Below are 22,160 nucleotides of genomic sequence, written 5' to 3'. Positions count from 1 at the left end.
TTGATAAATGTAATCTAATTGTTTAAAAATAAAAAAACGCTCTTAACTTTAAAAAATTACTGTGGCCGTCCTAATCAACCGATTTCAATTTTTCAAAAACCATTTGAAAGGTCGAGCAGTATTTTCTATGTGAAAAAATTTTCAAATATCTAGATGCTTTATTTGGCTGTGCAAAATTTTGAAAATTGGAAAATTTTTTTCAAAAAATTATTTTGCGAAAACTATCCAACCGATTTTAATGAAATTTGGTGTGTTATATTATTATACTCTAAAGTTTTTTTTTTACCAAAATTAGAATGCCCTCATAGCAATTAAAAAATTTAAAAAAAAGTATCCAAAAAACTATTATTTTGCCTTTTTTTCATCAATTATTGCTATTTTGCAACATTGCAATAAAGGACCCTGCACAAAACTTATGGGAAACTCTGCTCGGTCAATTTTAATGAAATTTTGGGAATAGGTTGTTTTTGTTATGACGAACAAAAGTCTTCATGGGCCCAAAGTTCGCTAATGGACAGTTTCCGAGATATTCGATGTTAAAAGTTGATAATGCGAATGCGTATCAAACACGTGTTTAAATGCTTATTAGTTGCGTAAAAGGTCCACGAAGCTTAAAAACTGTATAATACGTATATATTCGTCTAGATAGTGTGTATCCATTCGTTTGTGTGTGTGTGTGCGTGCGCGTGCGTGCGTGTGTGTATGTGTATACTTTTCATAAACAAATAAACGAAGAGGCTCGGAGTAATGCTATAGTAATACTTCTATATTCACGTGCAATCTGGTCAGCACACTTAGCTATTCTTCTCGATCAATTATATATTTTATTTGAGTTATTATAGCGTATGATTGTATCCAAAGTAACTCCATAGTAACACCCAAGATAGAGTAGTCGAAACAACTTTAGGATACAGTTTCTAGCATGTTTTTAAATCAGTATTTTAAAATATACATCGAAAAATAGCGTGTTTTTAAATATACCTACTTATTCTGTAAAAAAATATTCTTTATTTAACAGCGTAGTTTAGATATCCAACTGTGAGTAATCTATCGATATCGATAGAAGAGAATATTTTATGTGAAGAAATATACTATTATTTATGAGTACGTCAAATATTTAGAATGTTGAAAAATATCAGTTTCGTTGGACTTATTGTCAAATAGTTCTTAATCGATATTACTGTTCACTTACCATTCACTTGCAGTTTTTGCTGTGTTATACCCACGATATTGCTTTGGTCATTTTTTCACAAGTTTGTTCATTTTGTAATTAGCAGTTGAGCTTGTTGCAATATAAATGGCTTTCAGACTACAAATACAATGTTATAGTTGCGATCGGGCTTTCGCCCCGCGAAATATGGTACATTTAAATAGAATGGTAATGGTAAATGTAGATGTTTTTGGAGATATTGCTATAAATCGACGAAATGACGCAGGTCTGCCTCCAGCAATTGTTACACCCGAGACTCGAATATGTAATAATTGCTTCCAAACTATTCGTCGTGAAATTGAAATAGTAGATAGAGCAATTATTACATATTCGACTCTCAGGTGTAACAATTGCTGGAGGGAGACCTGCGTCATATCGTCGATTTATAGCAATATCTCCAAAAACATCTACATTTACCACTCTATTTAAATGTACCATATCCCGATCGCAACTATAACGTTGTATTTGTAATCTGAAAGCCATTTATATTGCAACAAGCTGAACTGCTAATTATAAAATGAACACACCTATGAAAAAATGACCAAAGCAATATCGAGAGTATAACACCAAAAACTGCAAGTGAATGGTAATTGAACAGTAATATCAAGTAAGAACTATTTGACAATAAGTCCAACGAAACTGATATTTTTCAACATTCTAAATATTTGAGGTACTCATAAATAATAGTATAATATTTCTAATATCTTCACATTAAAATATTCTCTGCTATCCATATCGATAGATTACTCACAGTTGGATATCTAAACTACGATGTTCAATAAAGAAGATTTTTTTCTAATAGAATAAGTATATTTAAAAACACCCTATTTTTCGATATATATTTTGAAATACTGATTTAAAAACACGCGAGAAACTGTATCCTAAAGTTGTTTCGACTACTCTATCTTGGGTGTTACTCTGGAGTTACTTTGGATACAATCATACGCTAATAACTGAAATAAAATATATAATTGATCAAGATCAACACACACACACACACACACAAACGAATGGATACGCACTATCTAGACGAATATATACGTATTATACAGTTTTTAAGAAGCTTCATGGAGCTTTTACGCATTTAAACACGTGCTTGACAGGCATTCGCATAATCAACTTTTAACATCGAATATCTCGAAAACTGTACATTAGCGAACTTTGGGCCCATGAAGACTTTTGTTCCTCATAACAAAACAACCTATTCCCAAAATTTCATTAAAATCGACCGAACGGAATTTCACATAAGGTTTGTGCGGGGTCCTTTAAACATTTTTAACTTACAGTATATTGTGAAAAAATTCAATTCTAAAACTTTTTCCCTCTTAAATATTGTTCCAAAATGCATAGGGTCCATATAAGTAAAAAACTCAGATAAAATAGGTATTTTTATAAAATTTTTAAACATTTTTGCAATTTTGAAAATGTTCCGGACCTCGCCCAGATTTAGGGATCTACACTTTTATTATGTGAGTTGTATTGAAGTTATTCCGGCAAAAATTAGCTTGCCTCCTCTTACATCCAAGAAGTAGGATATTTCGACAGATCCGCCCTGGTCTATTGGATTAAAAAAAAGCAACGCTTGCCCTGAGGATTTCATACGTAAACTCCGTGGTTCCAAACTCTGGTTATAACTTTTGACAGGAAAGGGTTCGTTATGTTGTATATCAATTACAAAAAATTGAATACATTTAGGTTACAATGGAAAGGGACCTTTTTATTAGGAGGATGTTCACGAATACACCCCTACTCTGGGAACTTTTAAGTTTGGTGGCGGTCTATCGACCGGCAATCTGCTATTGTTCCGTTTTATTAAGGGCGTTAACTGCCACCTTGATACATCAGTGGAAGAGCATGGGGGAACAAAGTAAGGCCGACGAGTCGGAAAACTACAAGAGCCTTATGGACACCACCGTAAAAGTAATCGATGTTATGGCACTGGGACAACTTTTACCTCCTCCCCTTTCTAGTATTAGAGATGTGATTCCGCATTTAAAGTGCTTCGAGGTGAGCTCCGTAATTTTAACTGCAAGCACTAGCTATACTATGGAAATAAATTTCAGATCGTGGCAATTCTAAGGGAATCCATTTGGTTGTATATGCGCGACCACATCCCGTCCCCTGCATTGTTCGGTTGCGATACAAACGGGATACACTGGAGGGACCCGATTCTCGCCAGGCCGCCGGAAGTTTATACGAATACTTTAAGAATTATCATGCAAAGGAACATAAAAACTCTAGGGCATATGTATGCGCAGATGTTCATTAATATACCCAAAAATGAATAAAAGGTGAGTCGCGTTATGTAGTATTTTTATCCTGGGTCAAAATTTATTAAACTCATATATTGGCAGAGGTCAATAAGGAAACATGGTTTTAAGTACCTACAATGTCAAAGTTTTGAAAATTGGGACAATGCTAAAGGATCACGACATATTTCGTTTAGTCAAGCTTTCAGTTACAGATTGGTAGGTTCTTTGTTGTTAGGTACAAAGGAATGTTGTGTGCCAGATGAGTAGCGATGACATTTAAGATGACATATAGGTTATACCATATAGAGCGACCTACAGCAGTAGACACAAAGTACCTTTTTGTAGGCATTGAGTAGCAGCGAAAGCATAGTTTGGGAAGCAATGGAAACAATGGCTACATTCAGCCAACAGAATCGATGAGTTAGGTCGTGTTCTTATATTCATCGTTTTGATGCGATGAATTCTATCCATGTAATATTATTGGTCTATTTAAACAATCCTAGGTTCTGATTGGCTGTACATAATCCATTGTATACTAATGATGAATAAAAGAACGTGGTTCCACTCATCGATTCTATCGGCTGAATGTAGCAAATGAGAACGACACAAAATGAATTATAAGATTATAAGAATAATTACATTTTCATACATAATTAAAAGCATTCCAAAAAAATTTTTCAAACTTTTTTAGTGGTTTTTGAAAGGTTGTAACTTCGTGAATAACAGTCATATCGAGAAAAAAAAAGCATCTTGAAGCTTGAATATTCTAGTTTTGAAATCTTAACTTTTATTTTCAAAATTTCAAAACTTTTTAAAATTTATTTGCGTCCTTTTTTCAATTTTACATTGAATATTTCAAATGTCGAAGAAAACAAATTTTTTCTTTTGAAATTTAAAAAATTTTATTTTCAGATTTTCAAAACTTTTTAAAATTTATTTACGTCCTCTGTTTTACAATTTTACATTGAATAAGTATTTCAAATGGAGAGAAAAAAAATTTTTTTGAAATTTAAAAAATTTTATCAAAATTTCAAAACGTTTTAAATTTTATTTGCGTCCTCTTTTTTACAATTTTACATTGAATACCTGTCAATTGTCGAGGAAAAAAAATTTTTTTTTTTAAGTAATTTTATTTTCAATTTTCAAAACTTTAAAATCTATTTGCTTCCTCCGTTTTACAATTTTACATTGAATACCTATTTCAAATGTCGAGGAAAAAACTTTTTTCAACTTCAACTTTTTAAAATTTATTTGCGTCCTGTTTTACAATATTACATTGAATATTTCAAATGGCGAGAAAAACATTTTTTTTTGAAATTAAAAAATTTTATTTATTAATTTTCAAAACCTTTTAAAATTTATTTGCGTCCTCCTTTTTACAATTTTACATTGAATATTTCAAATGTCAAGAAAAACAATTTTTTTTTTGAAATTTAAGAAATTTTATTTTGAAAATTTAAAATTTTTTAAAATGTATTTGCGTCCTCTGTTTTACAGTTTTACATTGAATATTTCAATTGTCGAGAAAAAAATCTTGTTTTTTGAAATTAAAATATTTTCAAAATTTTGAATTTTTTTTTTTGGTTTTAGTATGTAAAATTTTCGAATTTTTAACTTTTTAAAATTTATTTGCGTCTTATTTACAATTTTACATTCAAATGTCAAGAAAACATTTTTTTTTAATGTAAAACATTTTAATTTTCTAAATTTAAATTTTTTTTTCGATTTGATATTAAAATTTTGAAAATTAAAATTTTTTAAATTTGAAAAAATTTTTTTTTTCGATATTTGAAATATTCAATATAAAATTGTAAAAAAGAGGACGTAAATAAATTTTAAAAAATTTTGAAAATTTGAATATTTTGCTTAATATCAAACCGAAAAAAAAAATTCTAAATTTTGAAGTTTTTAAATTAAAAAAAAAAATTTTTTCTCGACGTTTGAAATATTCAATGTAAAATTGTAAAAAAGAGGACGCAAATAAATTTTAAAAAGTTTTGAAATTTTGAAAACAAGTATTTTAAATTTGACAAAAGAAAATTTTCTCGACATTGGAAATATTAAATATTTGTTTTTTTTCAAAATTTTGAATATTTTTTCCATATTTGATATGTATTTAACGCGAAATTGTGAGAAAAATAATGCAAAAAAATTTAATTTGTTTCATGTTAATGTTTAAGGAGCAATAAACCTACTTTAATTTTTTATAAAACTGACGATTCAGAAAAGGAAAACGGTTCGACCGATCGATTTCAAAATATACAGACCTCATAAGCATGTATTGAGCTAAAAATAACTTACAAACATTGATACTTTTCGCAATGTTTGCAAGGTAGTCGTTGATTTTCCAAGACAGCAGAAAAAGTCTTTTATTTGCACTTTTTCAAATTAATGAGTATAAAGAAAAATTTTTTCTCAAACACAACAGAAGGCCATTGAGGATTGATTCAGGTTTCTAAAATCCACCTTCCGTTCACTGTACGATCAATAGTTAAAAAAAAAGGTGACCACTCGATAGCCGATATCTCAACGAGAAATAATCGTACAGGAAATAAAAATAAAACAAATTGAAGCTGATGAATTGGGCTAAATGACACTGACATTGATTAAGCCAGAAAAAAATATTCTGAGCCCATGGGTAGTTTTGAAAAAAAAAAAATTGTAAAATTTTTCATCGCAGGATTTCAAAATTTTAATCTTCAAGCCTCAAAATGCTTCCATTTTTTTCCCGATACAACCATTATTTGTGAAGTTACATCTTTTCAAAAATCACTAAAAAAAAATTGGAAATTTTTCTGGTCTTTTAATTTTTTTGCCGAGTTTCAATAATGTCTTGTTATATTTTTGTGTAATGTTGGGCGATATTTGGTGAAGTAAATTATATTGTGCTTAAAAGCAAACAGTTCTAGCTATTATTGCAATTTTTGTTGCTTCAGTGAAATTATGATTTAAACAAAGAAGCATGTTTTAAATATTTCTTTATTTAATATATAAACAATTTATTTCACAATTTTAATTCATGTAATAAATTACTTAAAACTAATCTGCGTATTGCATCACAAGCTATTCAGAAAATCGTACTTGTCTAAAAAATATATCGATAAAATGCAAGTAGGTTTGCAGTGAAAAAAAAAACACATTCCATTTAGTTTAAATCATGTCTCTTAAGTTGTAGAGATGCATGATATTTGTCAGCAAAATTTTTTGTGGCATAATTTTTTAAATACTTTACACTTGTACTTGTACAATAAAAGGTTAAATAAAAAATCTGAATGATTCTTCCTTCCATGTTAACATAATCACCAGTACCAATTCTTAATATTAATCGGCATTGAATTTGCTTAAATTTACTTTTACTAAAATAGTTTTAATGCACATTTTCACTTTCGTTAATAAATGGTGAATGATTTCGTGCTGAACGAATGATTAAAATTTTTAATTTTTGTTCGGATTCATGGTAAACAAAACTTGTCTGTGTCTGAGTTTGCTCGATCCAAACAATTTTCTGTGTGTGTATCCAGGATCATTCTTTGTCCCTTTCAAAAGTTCCTCACAAAATAGAATTTGTTTTTAATGAGCATAATTCATCATAACAGTTTAATAATCGTGCAAATTTACGTTCAGTCTCAAAAATTCTTTATCTGTGAGAAATTTCCATTTGTACCCAAATATCTGGGAAACCTCTTTTTCGACTAAAGCATATGACCGACTATTGACTTTTAACCAAGAATAAAATTCATCAGTCCAGTCCGAACCTTGTTTCCAGTCGGTCTTTATAATAACCGCGTTCCCTCTGATGAACAGCCATTTCAAGTTTTTGCCGTGGTAAGCGAGAAGGAGAACCGTTGCCGTAGATATTCGTTCCGTCACAACCTGAAATAAAAAAAAAGCTTACGGAGAGTCTTAACAATTTTTTTTTGAAAAATTCTTCATTTATAATTTAAATGCTTACAAGGGTAGACAAGTATGTGCATTGTCGCACGAGCATCATCAAGTTTTCGTCTATGCGTTCTGTGAAGGATCTAGACCTGTGGAACCTAGGGATACCCTTGTGCCCGTATATTCTCAAGTGTTCATGGTAAAATTCAATGGTTGTCACCAACGCGTCTGTTCTCAGCTGAAAATATACACATTTAGACAAATTTAATGCATTATTTTTATTTATATATTTAGTTGGGACCTTCCTTTTTTGATCTGGAAGTTTAGGAAGCAAAAAACCGCTTTGTCAACATTTCGTCATATTTATTACATCCTCAGAGCTCTACATTTAAAACATTCTTCGGTTTCATATAAAACACAACGTTCAATTTTAACATTCGTTTTTTTTTAAAAAAGGAATTGCAAAGTAAGTTATTTTTGATCAAAACATACAATTTTTTTAATAATTGTATGATTTTATTATACAGGGTGGCCAAATGAAAACGAAACAGAGCCATTTTCAGGAACTGCGTCAAGATTGTAGAGAAACGCTCAGACCCGTTGATTTTAGATTAAAGGGGGACATTCTTTGCTGGTATTTTTGACTCCGCCACTTTCACCCCCAAGCAAGGGTAAGCATCACCCCAAAATATTTAAATGGCATTGGGGGTTGAGTAATATTTCTTTTGAAAGCTCTTACAATTCTCTTTACAACAGACTTTAAATTTTATAATTCCGCCCAATACTTATTAAGAATTTTGATTTTAAAGTTGAAACTTATGTACAAACAATTAGTAACGGTAAAAATGTCAGTCATTCGAGTTAAGTACGCCAATGGTATAAATTTAGTATTTCTTGCGTTACATTGGTTTTTGGCGATTTGTTATCACTTTCGTAAAAAAAACACAATTGTAAAAAACAGAAATGAATGCTATACACACACAATGAACGTAAAATTAGTGGATTCCAAATTATTTTCTAGTATTATTTGGAAGCGTTGGTTGGTAGTTTATTTAATTGTGTTTTTGAAAATTAAACACTATGGTTTATTCCATTGCGGAAAGGGTAGATATCATTTCGCTTTACTTTATGAACAATAAATGTGCGAATAGAACAGCTCAGCTATTTAATGAACAACATCAAGATCGACATGTCAGGAGGAAGTATGTTCTAGAGTTAGTAAAAAAATTTCAAGAGACAGGGAACGTAGCCAATAAAAAACGAGAAATTGAAAAACCTATAGTTAATGAAGCTAGTGAAGTTGCAGTTTTGGGACAAGTTCATCTTGATCCTACATTAAGTACGAGGCAGCTGGCATCTGTGTCTGGGATCAATCGAACTAGCATACAAACCATTTTGAAGAAGAATAAATTCCATCTATACAAAATACATTTAGTCCAGGAACTTCATGAGGATGATTATGACCGCCGTTTGCAATTTTGCGAAATAATGAGTGAGCGAGCAGGGAACGATCCACAGTTCCTTTTTAACATCTGTTTTTCTTGAACGGGACGGTAAATCGTCACAATTGCTGCTATTGGTCCGATTCAAACCCAAGAGTCTTTCACGAGGTGTATACACAGCAACAGGAAAAATTAAATGTATGGGCTGGAATTTTTGGTGACTGGCTGGTGGGTCCTTTTTTTCTACCTGGTAATTTGACTGTCGAAATGTATTTGCAGTTACTGGAAGACGCTATTGACCCTGCCTTGACTGATATTATTGGAAATGTTCCAGAGTATGATGAAGATCATTTGATTTTTCAACACGATGCTGCTCCTCCGCATTATGCTTTAATTGTCCGTCAGTATTTGGATCAACCTTTTCTACGGAATTGGATTGGGAGAAGAGGCAGCATTGAGAGGCCTCCACGATCACCGGATTTATCGCCCGTTGATTTTTTTTGTGGGGATACCTAAAAAGTAAAATCTATAAAACACAGCCAGCGTCGCTGGAAGATTTGCGTCAAAAAATCGTCGACGAATGCCGTCGAATCACTCCGGAAATGCTTCGGAATATGCGCGAACGTTTCGAACAAAATCTTTATTCTTGTATGGAAGCGGGCAGTAATCAGTTTGAATATTTAATCAACTAAGTAGTAAGTAAGTAACTAAACATAAATTAAATTTTAAAATGTAAATTTTTTTCAAAGTATTGGGCGGAATTATAAAATTTAAAGTCTGTTGTAAAGAGAATTGTAAGAGCTTTCGAAAGAAATATTACTCAACCCCCAATGCCATTTAAATATTTTTGGGTGATGCTTACCCTTGCTTGGGGGTGAAAGTGGCGGAGTCAAAAATACCAGCAAAGAATGTCCCCCTTTAATCTAAAATCGACGGGTCTGAGCATTTTTCTACAATCTAGACGCAGTTCCTGAAAATAGTTCCGTTTCGTTTTCAATTGGCCACCCTGTATATAACTTGACTGATTTTGTACTTTACTTTCTTTTAATATATTAAAAATGGCTAACTTTAACTTGATAAAAATGGCAAAACATCGATAAAGTGTAATAGGTATATGCCTTTATTATTAACTTACTCCGATATGTGGCGAGTCGTACAAAACAGTCCTCGCAGGTGCGTTTTCTTGCCAGATAATTGGTTTCTCCTTTACGCTTTCGAGTTGTAAGTGAACACTTAAAGTGGGATTATTTTGTCGGCACTTTTTCCAAACTTGTGGGGACACCGGTTTGATATTGATATCGTTCGGAGTATACCTGTTTTGTAGTATGTGTAGATGTTTTAACTTGGTAAAGCTGAGCAACTCGACTAAATCATCGCCCAAGTTTTGGGGACTGATAATCAACTCCTAAAAAACAACTCAGAGTGTATAAAAAGATTATTTGACCCGCGCTTATTATTACACCCTGTAAAATTATTAAAGATATACGTTTGGCTTACTCGCAAGTTTAGAAATACTCCCACATGCAGCATCTGGTACTGCACCCTGGTGGTATTGACGATATGCAGATTGCGAAGCGTTAGACAACAAGTTTCACAAACTTCGTCCAACAGGTATTGCGCTTCTTTGGGATCTAGCATTAAATCCGTCAGTTCTAGCCATTGCAACTTTTTCAAGTTGCCCATGAGTCTTTTTAAGGCGGCCAAGAGTTTGCCGCCGGTGCCAAACAGGCGAATCCTCTCAGTGTCCTCTCTGGTCGTCATGTTGCAGGGAAAGGTGAATTTTAAGGATTGTATGTTGCTGCCTATGCCTATTTCCACGTTTTCCTTTTCCTCGCGTTGTTCGGTGTACCACGAAATCATGTTCATGAACTCGTACAAGTTATAAAAGTTTAGCATTGGTTCTATCGTTAGGTATTTGATGTTCTTGCCCACCGTGGAGAGACACATTTGGCAACGAAGGTGGTCCAGAACGTACTGCAAATTAAAAAGGTGGGTTAAATGTACAGGGTTAGTCACTATAATCTGACAACTTATTGTGAGTTTATTATTGAAATTACAAAAAAGTTTTTTATTTATGAATTTTTATAATACAGTATTCGAAAAAACAATTGAATAATGGAAATCATTAAATTAAATTTTTTTTTTAACACAACACCCTATGTATTAGTGCATACTTAGCTTTGTTAAATTTTTCTCTTTTCAAAAATATATAATATGTTACTGTTTGATTCAGGACTTTTCGACATATTTCAGTTTAAAACTATTTTTGAAAAGACAGAAGGGAAATTTATGTCTAAGGTATCGCAGTGGCTATGGACGAGGCACGCGGAACAAACAAATGACTTTGACAGAAGTTTATTTATCATCATTAAATTTATTTCCTATAACAAACTATTTTAACAAAGAAATAACTAAAAATTTGAAGTTATTCGTTTATTTTACAAGAATAATAATAATGTGAATGTAGCGCGTGCCAAGTATGCTCGTTTGCATCCCGGGTTTCCAATTCCATCTCGAGCTGCATTTTACAATATTGAGCAAAGTTTTAGAGAAACAAAATCTCTTGGAAAACAGAAACGAAGAATTATTCCAAATGAAGAATTAAAACTAACTATATTACTATATTTTCAAGGTAAGCAAATATTCATTCGAGGTTTATCATGGTAAATTCAAATATTAAATTATTGTACAAAGGCCACAAGCCAAAGTAAAATTATTATAATGTTACATAAATATAAATACGGCCCCTATAAAACTATGCCGGTCTAAAAACTCACCCAAAATAAAAAAAATAGCGACCTAAACTATTTTGAAAAGATTTTATGGAAAAAATACTCATACCTGGGCAAATGAAATCTTCACTGTAATAGGGAAATTCCAAGTCACAGACGCACATCGTTTAATGTTTGGTGTGGTATATTGAGAAATAAAATCATTGGCCCACTATTTTATGAAGGTGCTTTGACTGGGGATTTAAATAATAGGTTTGATTTGTGGATTGGTAATGGAGGAAATATTCAATGGCCTTCAAGTAGCCCAGACCTTACACCTTCGGACAGTTTTCTTTGGGGTTACTTAAAAATCGAGGTTTATAAGGAAACTAGTGTAAACTTAGATGAACTAAGACATAAATTTGATCAATATATACAAAATTTAAGTGCATTTAATTCCCATTTCATACTAAATGCAGTTCTGAAAAATTAATGATGATTATACATAGTGCATCAATAATAATTTTAGTTGGTTGGTAGTTAAGACTTGTTAAAGTTAAGAATGATTTTTATTATTATCATAAAATAAATGGATAACTTCAAATTTTTCGTTTTCACTAAAAATTATTCCTTTGTTATAGGAAATAAATTAATGATGATAAATAAACTTCTGTCAAAGTCATTTGTTTGTTCCGCGTGCCTCATCCATAGCCACTGCGCTCCGTCAAACATAAAGAGTGACCGCAAAAAACCTGTGATTTTTGCATGTTTTTGACAATTCACAGATAATTAAAAAAATACCCAAAAATAATTAATTTGAATATTACCAATTGATATAAAAACTATTAGCATGTGAATTATCTTAATATATTTTTAATTATTTCTGATATTCTCTATTTTTGGGGATGATTCCACCCCCTGAGCGTGCTTTAGAGTGGATTTTCTAATTCAACCTCCTTATTTCAGTCATGAGAAAAAATCTTTCTTTGTATCAAGAATCATTCGATAGAAAAATTCACATGCTAATAGTTTTTATATTTATTTTTATATTCAATTCTTCATTTTGGGCCTCTTTTCAACCCCTAAATAGGGGTGATTTTTGAAAATTTTCAAAAAACCAAAAGCTATGCTCATCTTAATTTTTTACGACAAGTAATTTGAGACCAAAAACATATTTTTATCTATTTTCTTCAGTTCTCTGCGAATTGCCAAAAAACGGGCAATTTTTGCGGTCATTCTTTACTTTCTATTTTTTCAAAAATAGTTTTAAACTGAAATATGTCGAAAAATCCTGAATCAAACAGTAACATATTATACATAATATATACATATTATATATAAATGAGAAAAATTTAACGAAGCTAAGTATGCACTAATATATAAAGGTGTTCCATTAAAAAAAAAAATTATAAAAATTCATAAAAAAGCTAAAACTTTTGTAATTTCAATAATAAACTCACAATAAGTTGTCAGATTAATCCATCAGGCTAACCCTCTACAATATTAAATAAATGTTGGAGTGTTTTTAAACAATTGATATTTTTGACAGAATATTCGAATATGTCACCATTTCATTTTATTATATTTAGCATCTTTCTATGTAAAGTATTAGTTCTTGTTGGAATCAAAATAGAATTTATATAGAAGTGTTGCATTTTATTACTTTTAATTTTAATTTTTTTAAATGGTGTTTACTGTCCTGTGTAGTGTAAATGTACAATCTTATAAGTTATTTATTTCAGGGTTCATTTCGATGTGTTTGTGTATCTTCATTGTTAAATTTCTGTTTGATATTGTGAAAATCATGTATATGATCAAAAGTGACTAGATTTGACAACAGTGCATGTGGTAGCTTCCAATAGGGTATGCACTGGGTTATATTGAGTAAAGCATATTCAAAGATAGCCCTTGTATTTCACAAAATATTAGATAAAACTAAAAAATACGTTAAATTTAAAAAAGTACAAAATCATTCGCAGGTTTTTGAGAAAAATTGACCAAGGGGCTGTACCATTTCATTCTCTTTTTTTCAATTATTTCCGAGACACCCTATATATTTCTATTTATTTTGCCAAAGTAATTATGCTTTAACATATTGTTTGCACTGTTTCAAAGATATCTCTTTAGATTTGATTTTTTATATTTGACAAGTAATTACAAGATAATAGATAAAGTAGGGTAAATAGTGATGTGAAGGACAAGTAATATTTTTTGCGTATTAAACAAAGGAAAGTATATTTTGTTACCTTCTTTGGTGTCAATGAAATATTGCGATATTTTATAAATCATTGATACAACATACCTGCCAACCGGAATAGTAATTAAACCTAGCTCTGGTCAAAGTGTTGTCTTGCAAAATGAAGCGGTTCCATACGTACGGTAAATGAAACGCCCTGTACCAGTTGCGACATACCAAGCTCGCATAGTACTTTTCCCTAATGCCGAGGTAAGAAAATATTTTTTCCAAAAGTAAATCGGGCAATTCTGACCATTTCGAGTATTCTTTGCCGTCATCGTCATCCTCTTTTTCTTCTTCTATATCGATGTATACAGCTAGAGCATATAAAAATTTTTTATTATGGGGTACCGGTACCCAATTATATGTCTAATCGAAGAAATTATCAATCCAAGCCAGTTAGCACATTAATTAAATATATCTGCAGAAAACGGTTAACTTTGCCCTTTATTAGTTAAACATTATTCATTAAGTGTTTAAAACCATTAGAACAACTTGGAAAAAAATTATTGCACAAACAATAATTAATACTTATTTTTAATAATCTTATTACATATATATTTTAATAATAGCCACACTTGCAAGTGTTATTTAAAAATTAGTAGCAGTCAATCAAACAAGAAGCTATTAGCGGGCACATTCTTAAAGGACTGTGATATAAAGACAGCTTAGCATACGCTTCTTATAACAAATACCTTTGGCACCTGTATCTTTTTCTTTGTACCTTTCGTTCCATAACTCACTCTTGAAGTTATGTCTTTTTGATTGTGACCACATTTTGATCTTTGAAATGTTTCAGTGGGTCACTCAAAAACCTAAAATATTAGAAAAATCTAACGGGCACTGTAACAACTAATAATCGATAAGGGTGTGTCCCCAACACATTTTTCTAAACGTTACTTGTGTATGGACTGTGACCAGGACAGTTTTCAAACGTCAAACTTTTTGCTGAAATACCTTTTGAACCTGTACTTTTGGAAGAATATAGTTTCGTGAATAAATGATTGGAAAAATTGTGATGCCGGTCGGATTTAGCCCTCCGCACTGTAAAACATTCAAACTACTGTTGAGAAGTTGACTTTGATTTTATTATTTATCCACACCTAATGGATTTTTGGAATCAGTAGCAAGTATGTAAAATAAAATTTAAAAAAATATCTGGTAAATATGCATATATCATTTTATTTTTGATTTTGAAAAAACTATATTTTACTAAGGGAAAAATAATTTTGTGTTGTACATATGGGTGTTTAAATTAAAACTTTCCACCTGGAAAATATCGAAATTAAAAAAAAAACAAAGGAGGACTAACTAGCTTTGTGTAGTATTTCTTACCACGTACAATGTTTCCGAAATCGAATCATTAAATTATTATCTCCCTATATCATCTGTAACGTAATTTGAAAGTTTTAAACTTGTATGCACCATATAAAATCCGTTTTAGTGTGGATAATTACTTTTTGCGTCTGTTACACAATGAAGTACCTACTTTTAGGTAGATGTAGATGTGTACGAATGAGATTTCACAGAAAACACATAACTTGTCTTGAAATTACCGTTATTTTTTTGTCCTAGCTAGTTTCTGTAAATTATAATAAGGTATTCACTAAAAGTCACATACTATTTCTGGTACGTTTTTAGACAGGGAAAACTTATAAAAAGAGCAGAGATGTGAATATAATGAGGTTGAAGTCATATGAAAGTCGTTTAAAAATATGCATGATTGGAAAGCTGTTGGGTGAGAAAAAAAATATAAAAAAAAACACGAATTATACCTTCCTCGTTTTCATCAGTCTTCCAACAGCCCCGATTCATTGTCCTATGTTAACAAAACTTGTCGAATGATAGGGTTCTTAATATAATTTTTAGCTCGAACTTGTTTCTGTCTAAAAATATATTTATGTCTATAATTAGACTAGCAATAGACTTACTTGCTTTACAGTCCCTCAAAACAGTTTTGTATTTGTGACCCAAGAAATTGAAAGAATAAAAAAACAAGACTATTATTATTACTATCCTTAGCGAAATATATTAAAATTTCTGTTAAAGGTGATATTGGATTAAATTCTTATCAAATGGAGATTTTTTATTATCATACATCCAGATTTTCCAAGAACCAACTGCATAGAAAAATATTATTTAACAAATAAAAGGTAGAAAAAAAAAACCTTTAAAATTATAAGTTTATTTAATTTCGCAATACAGTACCATATTTTTTCTTCAAATATATATAAATATAAATAGTGTCTAACTCTTCTAAGAATTATATTACACAGCTATTATATAATTATACAATAGAAATGATTACGTCTTAAAAAATTTGTTCATAGGTTTTGCTAAAAATAAGGGAAGCGCACACATATCTGATAAAGATAAATAAAAACTAAATGACATGACTAGGTTCCATTGCAGAAGAGAGTTTAAACCGCAAATTATTAGGAATGTTAATCATTTTTTAAAATTTTACAACAATACTTCGCAACAAATAAAATGTGTTAGTCTCCTTTTTAAATTAATATATACCTAGCGTAAATATTTCCAAGCAATAAAATATATTTTTAAAAGTATTTAAGTAAGAAATTCCTAATTAAAAAAAGTTTTTTTGAAGGATATGCCTTGTTTTAAAAAAAATGTGCTATAAATAGAATGGTTCAAGTACGACTTTTATCAGGTGGAACAAAATTAAAGGGAATACTTAAACATGGACAATTTTTATCCCATAAAAGATACACACAGTTGACCTTTGCTATCTTTGTATTGTCAGTGCTCTTGCCTTGATAATTTTAAAGATATCTAAATTGAACTTGTGCTTACAGAAAAATAATATACCAATATCGCTTTGCGCCACAAAAAAAATTATACAGTTTGAAAGTTGATTTTCCCGTGTACAACTAGACTGATTTTTGACGATATTTTTATTGAATTACAGGATTATGACTTTAAAACAGAAATTTTATTGAAATTATCTCACCTCGTAGTGCCATAAAAATTTGTTACTAAACACTCATGCCTAGAAAAAATTTCATGGGCATTTGATAGAAATTGTTTATAAACTTACATTTTTGCTAGAGGTAGCAAGGGGTTTCCATGTTCAGAAAAAAGTAAATTCAAAATAAATGAAAAGGTGAAACTTTTTTAAATTTCAACACTCTGTATATTGAAAACCATTTATAACATTTTTACTTTAAAATCACCCACTTTCAGTCCGTGTTGAGGTTATGCTAATTCGAAAAGTTTAAAATAACTACTGGTAGGCTAAATGTACTATTTATCATTCATTTGTTTTTGGGTTGACAGTCTGTTACAGTTAACAAACTTGTCTAGTACTAAGAAAAATAAAGGTTCTTTATGAATATACTGTGTTCTGTTGAATATATAACTTTAAAAATTTGAATTCTAGCGTCATTATTGAGGAATAAACCTATAATTCACACCAAAGGTTATTAAAATTAGTTACATACCTAAAAATCAACTTTAAAACTAACGTCCGTTTTTAGTGGCACATTAATTTTATTTTTATTAAAAAAGTGAGGGCACTAAAAAATATCTGAACTGGTTTGTACTTCTTTAACTCGTTATAAATCGATCTGTAAAATGAATCTTAATCCACAAATTTACTTATAATCTACCCGTTATGATCATTTAACGTGACACTAGTGATATCTTTAACGATCATTTCGGCGACTTGCCAAGCCATCTCCTCCTTCTTCTTCTGTTCCTCCTCCAAACTAACAAACTTTTTCACCACATCTTTCAAATTGAATTCCTTTCTGTCGGGTTCCGGCTCGAAGTCAGTTTCGTACTTGCCCAGCTCACTGACTCGCCCTAGGGAAAGCCTGTGGTTTTTCCTTCGTTTCCAAAGAGAATCCGGGTCGTACAGTTCTCTTGTGTCGATACTCATGTCTGTCGTTTTCTCTTTTTTAGTCTGTTTATAAGGGACTTCTAATGCGAGAAACGTACTCTGACCGAAACTTTTCTCGCTGCTACAGTCTGAGGGTGAGTGTTTGTTACGTTCGATATTGGTAGAATAACCGTTTGATTGAACTGTGTTTATCAAATCCGATAAATACTTGTAAAACAACTGAGACGCTAGGAACGGCTTCAAGTAATTCTTCTCGAGAACTTTCTCTACTATTTTCAAGGGCAAATGAAAACAGTCGAGTATCAAGCCGTTTTCCCCGCAAATATTCTGTTCGACGGCCAACCGCACCTTATCGCTAAATCCGAGAGGGCAGTGGGCTTGCAACGAGAAATATTTGTCGTACAAGACTACAGCGTCGTTCTGCGCCTCCACAGGGTCATAAAACTCCTTCTGGTCATGCAGTTGTTGCTGTAAGTTCGAAGCGGCCATCCAGAATTCCAGTAAGCAACGTTGGTTTTCTTGTTCCAGATACTCCATGAAATAAAACAAAGCAGTTTCATTGTACAATATATCCTCCAGCACCACGTTGCCGCTAGTAAGCACGTCTATTTGATGTTTACAAAAATAATCCGTACCTAGGAATGCGGCGAAGTACTCGTTCTCCATAACTTCGTATATGCACGCTTGCACCAAGTCAAAACAGTTACCAGAGAGCACCCGTTCTTTATTGCAAATATTTTCCATCACTTCCTTCCTTACTTCTTCCGAACACTTTATGTTGTGTTGGGCTTCTTGCGCGATATACTTTTTAAATATCACCAGAGCATTGTTTACCGTATTTTGTACATTCTTTTTTTCACTAACACTTATATCTTCACTTAGTGTTTTCAACTTAATGCTACTATCACTGTTGTCCCTATCACAGCCGTTGAACTCAAGAGGTGTTTTCACTTCCGATAGTGTGGCTGTTGAAAAGTCACACAAGCTGTTTGAATCAGCCGTGTAAGAATCACAGTCGGTACTCACAGATAGACTGTCATGATCTGTCTGACTATTTGGCACTGGAGAAAAATTTGAACCCTTTTTAACACTCTCACTACAATGGTTTAAGTCCGATTTGAATGTTTCTATGTCTAACCAACATAGTATATATGGAGAGGCGTTTCTAGATTCCATATATTGTATGAAATATCCAAGGGCACTTTTATCCGATATTATTTCTTGTAACGTTTTGGATAGTCGCGATCTTTCTTTAGAAGATTCAAATTCTCCTAAAAGAAATAAAACATAACTTTACTGAAAATCCGTGAGCTGCAACTTTGTACTTACCTATGTCAAAAAGACCCTCATCGTCAAAGGATGCTAAAGGCAAAGGATCATTTCGTTTCGCATTACAGTTTTGGTTTTCTTTTTCTAATGATCCTTGTTTGGGAGAGCGTCTATCTACAGATGAGAAAGCTGTCGATGAAAAATTTGGGCGATTTTTGTCGTGACCTATAATTTTTTAAAAGGAAATTATGATCTAACCTAAAAATAATATACGTCTTAAATAATTTACCCGATTTTTTCCAGAATTGTAGCATTGTACATGTTAATAATAGTTTTTAACTCGTAACTGTTGATTCAATAACTTGTTTGAATGCAATTACTGTTTTTTCTCACTATATTGTTCATGTAAACATTTAATAAATAATAAAAAAAAATCGTCTTCCTGGGAAAAGATGATCATTTTGACATTTGATTCATGGTAATAAAACGAGACAGATAGATAGATTACCGTTGGGGAGAAAGAGATCGCTGCATATGTTGATATTTGCGTCAGAAGGTATACTATTCAGCCTGAATAAGTTGCGGTGGTTACTTTCAGTGTCGTCCTCTAATATTTTTTTGAATTTCTAAAATATCTAGTAAGACTTGTTAACATTTATCTCATCATAAACATAAACGTTGTATTATGAAATCTATTAAGTAGGTTTAAATCGTCATTTAGAACTACTAAATACTTTCACATTCAGAAATAGTGTCCTCGGTTTCAATTTAAAGGCGACAGGAAGGAAATGTACAATTAAAAATGAGTTTACCTTTTCCTGTATGCGACAAAAATTTAGTTTTACTGCCAGAGATAATCTGATCTAATCTAAAAAATACTTCAAATTTAGATTCTTATTTGTAAGTAGGTAGGTATATATATTTTTTTATACAAGCAGGTGTGTTGCTCTTTTGGTGGTAATTATTTAGAAAAAGGTTGCGATTATGTTGTATAATTTGTATTAAAATTGATCAGATATAGATACCTTTAAAATCATTGCAAAATGCAGTTTCTCTTTCCCACTCTACATATTACTTTTACAAGTATAGTCTTTTTGAAGTTAGTTGAATATGTATAAAAAAGCCTATCAATAAAATTTAATGACTTTCATGGGCGTCCCTAAAAAAGTTTTCTGCTAAAGCTAAAAAAAAATAAAAATTTGTATATAATGTGTAGAAAATTTCTATTATATGTTCATTTGGCCAACAACATATTTTAATTATTTATGTCTTCAATTTTCTTTATATAAATTATAAACTGTCCACCGAATTACGTCTCGCGCTCGCGTCATGTCATCGATATTTTTAGATGTTTGTTTTCGCTTCCTCTTTACGCAATGATCTATAACACCTTGTTTAATAATTCGAAAAATTGTGAACTTTAGTTAATATGTGAATTCTATTTATAATTTCATTACCAAGTTTTTCATTTTCTTCCTTTTTTAAACAATCGTAAATATTTAAAATGAGACGCAAACATTGAACATGTAAATCTTTATTTTTAAATTCTAAATCTGTTTCATCAACAACCGGTTCTACTGATTCAATATTGTCTAGCGGTATTTCGTTTTGTTCCGTTTCAAAACGTCTCCAAAATGCCATGTTGTAATAATATTAGTAAACAAAATATCCCTCTTATTTCTGTAATATAAATGATTAATAGAAGGTGCCTATAATAAATTAAAATTACCTGAATCACACCGAATTCCGCATTGCTGCACTGCACTGCTAGGCAATTTGTCGAATTTATGGCTGGGTCGCCCAGTCCGGCTGTGTTTGTTTGCCGTTTGCCCGCGTGCGTATTCTTCAACTGGGCGACCAGACTTTGATTTTCTTGTACTTTAGCGACCTTGAGCATGGATTAGGTTAAATTAGGTTAGAATAGGTTAGATTAGGTCAATCGAATATTTTTAATAACATTTTTGCATTATATTTTTTATTTGTAATCTACAGGGTGGGCCATTAGTGTGAGAAAGTAAAATAACCCCCTTCTTATTCATAATACAGAAAAAAAATTTATATAAAAGTTGTACAGAATCAAAAAACGTAAAGGACAAAATTAATTTGAAACACACAGGTCGATGAGTAAAAACGGGACACGCCAAATATTACATTTTTTAAACGGAACACCCTGTATATTTTTAATTATATGGATTTCTGAGAAAATTCTAAATATGGCAATATAAACAGTTTAACATTTTTATGCGGAGTTGCCAAGTTATGTAGAAAATTCTTCGAATTTTGGAAAAAACCTCGAAGAAGTTGTATTAACTTTCAACTACTAACACTTGAAGCAAAAATATTTGACAGAGTTATAGGCAAATGTTAGGCAAAGACTCCAGTATTAGCTAATATCGATATTTAATACAGGGCATTTTTTATAATACGATCATTTTAAGAAAGTTCAAACTTGATTTTCTAACATTTTTCAAATGGAACAGCCTGTATTTTATTGTTCTAATCTATTCACATATCACTCCATTTCAACTTTTATTAAGCATGTTCTACATCTAAATTTGTTAGTTTTTAAGATTTCTGGAAAAAACTTAATTTTTATTATTTTCGGTCGCACGAAATGGCTTTTGGAAAAAAACTGTCACATTGTATCAACTTGTCAGTTCATAATTTATCATTCCGTTTTGAGTTAACTTTATTAGTTAATATTTATTTGTGGAATTCTATAAAATAATAAAAAAGTTTTTTCAGAAATGTTGCTATTTTTTAAAAACAATTTTGGATATAGAACATGCTTAATCAAAGTTAAAGTGGACTGATATGTGAATAAAATAGAATGATAAAATACAGGGTGTTCCATTTGAAAAATTTTAGAAAATCAAGTTTAAACTTTCTAAAAATGATCGTATTATAAAAAATGTCCCGTATGAAATATCGATATTAGCTAATATAGGAGTATTTGCCTAGCATTTGCCTATAACTCTGTCAAATATTTTTGCTCCAAGTGTTGGTAGTTGAAAGTTAATACAACTTCTTCGAGGTCATGTTTTTTCCAAAATTTCCAAGTTTTCTACATAACTTGGCAACCCCGCACTAAAATGTTAAACTGTTTATATTGCCATATATAGAATTTTCTTGGAAATCCACATATTTAAAAATATACAGGGTGTTCCATTTAAAAAATGTAATATTTGCCGTGTCCCGTTTTTACTCATCACCCTATATGTATCAAATTAATTTTGCAGTTTAGGTGTCTTGATTCTGTACAACTTTTATATAAACTTTTTTTCTGTATTATGAGTAAC

General features: G+C 31.2%; 3 protein-coding genes across 8 annotated transcripts in view; 1 reads left to right on the top strand and 2 right to left on the bottom strand.

Annotated features, from left to right (window-relative positions):
* The window catches only part of LOC108905138 (integrator complex subunit 5-like), a 66,312-nt gene that overhangs the window by 5,060 nt on the left and 39,092 nt on the right, over positions 1-22,160 (top strand). Inside the window, exons 11-12 of the mRNA XM_023454562.1 lie at positions 2,906-3,217; positions 3,274-3,501. Of these exons, the coding sequence (XP_023310330.1) occupies positions 2,906-3,217; positions 3,274-3,498 (537 nt within the window). The 3' untranslated portion in view covers positions 3,499-3,501. The remainder of the gene's footprint in view (positions 1-2,905; positions 3,218-3,273; positions 3,502-22,160) is intronic.
* On the bottom strand, positions 6,240-15,604 carry LOC108905140 (F-box/LRR-repeat protein 21). 6 transcript variants are annotated; one of them, XM_018707913.2, is made up of 7 exons: positions 15,506-15,604; positions 14,688-14,774; positions 13,797-14,047; positions 10,281-10,757; positions 9,919-10,188; positions 7,415-7,579; positions 6,240-7,335 (listed from the first exon to the last, which is right to left on the bottom strand). In XM_018707913.2, exons 1-7 carry the CDS (start codon positions 15,543-15,545, stop codon positions 7,060-7,062), a joined length of 1,566 nt encoding a protein of 521 aa, XP_018563429.1. In that variant the 5' UTR covers positions 15,546-15,604; the 3' UTR covers positions 6,240-7,059. The 6 variants fall into 6 exon arrangements, with proteins under 6 accessions (XP_018563429.1, XP_018563431.1, XP_018563430.1 ...); XM_018707915.1 differs by lacking the exon at positions 14,688-14,774 and adding an exon at positions 14,426-14,545 and having other exon boundaries at positions 15,506-15,572; XM_018707914.1 differs by lacking the exon at positions 15,506-15,604 and adding an exon at positions 15,220-15,368.
* LOC108905139 (A-kinase anchor protein 10, mitochondrial) lies at positions 17,199-19,317 on the bottom strand. The gene is made up of 3 exons (XM_018707912.1): positions 19,151-19,317; positions 18,922-19,086; positions 17,199-18,863 (listed from the first exon to the last, which is right to left on the bottom strand). Exons 1-3 carry the CDS (start codon positions 19,173-19,175, stop codon positions 17,356-17,358), a joined length of 1,698 nt encoding a protein of 565 aa, XP_018563428.1. The 5' UTR covers positions 19,176-19,317; the 3' UTR covers positions 17,199-17,355.

The sequence above is a fragment of the Anoplophora glabripennis genome, unplaced genomic scaffold, assembly GCF_000390285.2.
Source record: "Anoplophora glabripennis isolate ALB-LARVAE unplaced genomic scaffold, Agla_2.0 scaffold287, whole genome shotgun sequence".
NCBI classification, from domain to species: Eukaryota; Metazoa; Arthropoda; class Insecta; order Coleoptera; family Cerambycidae; genus Anoplophora; species Anoplophora glabripennis.
The sequence above is the reverse complement of the archived record's forward strand: the minus strand, read 5'-3'. Positions and strand labels throughout refer to the sequence as shown.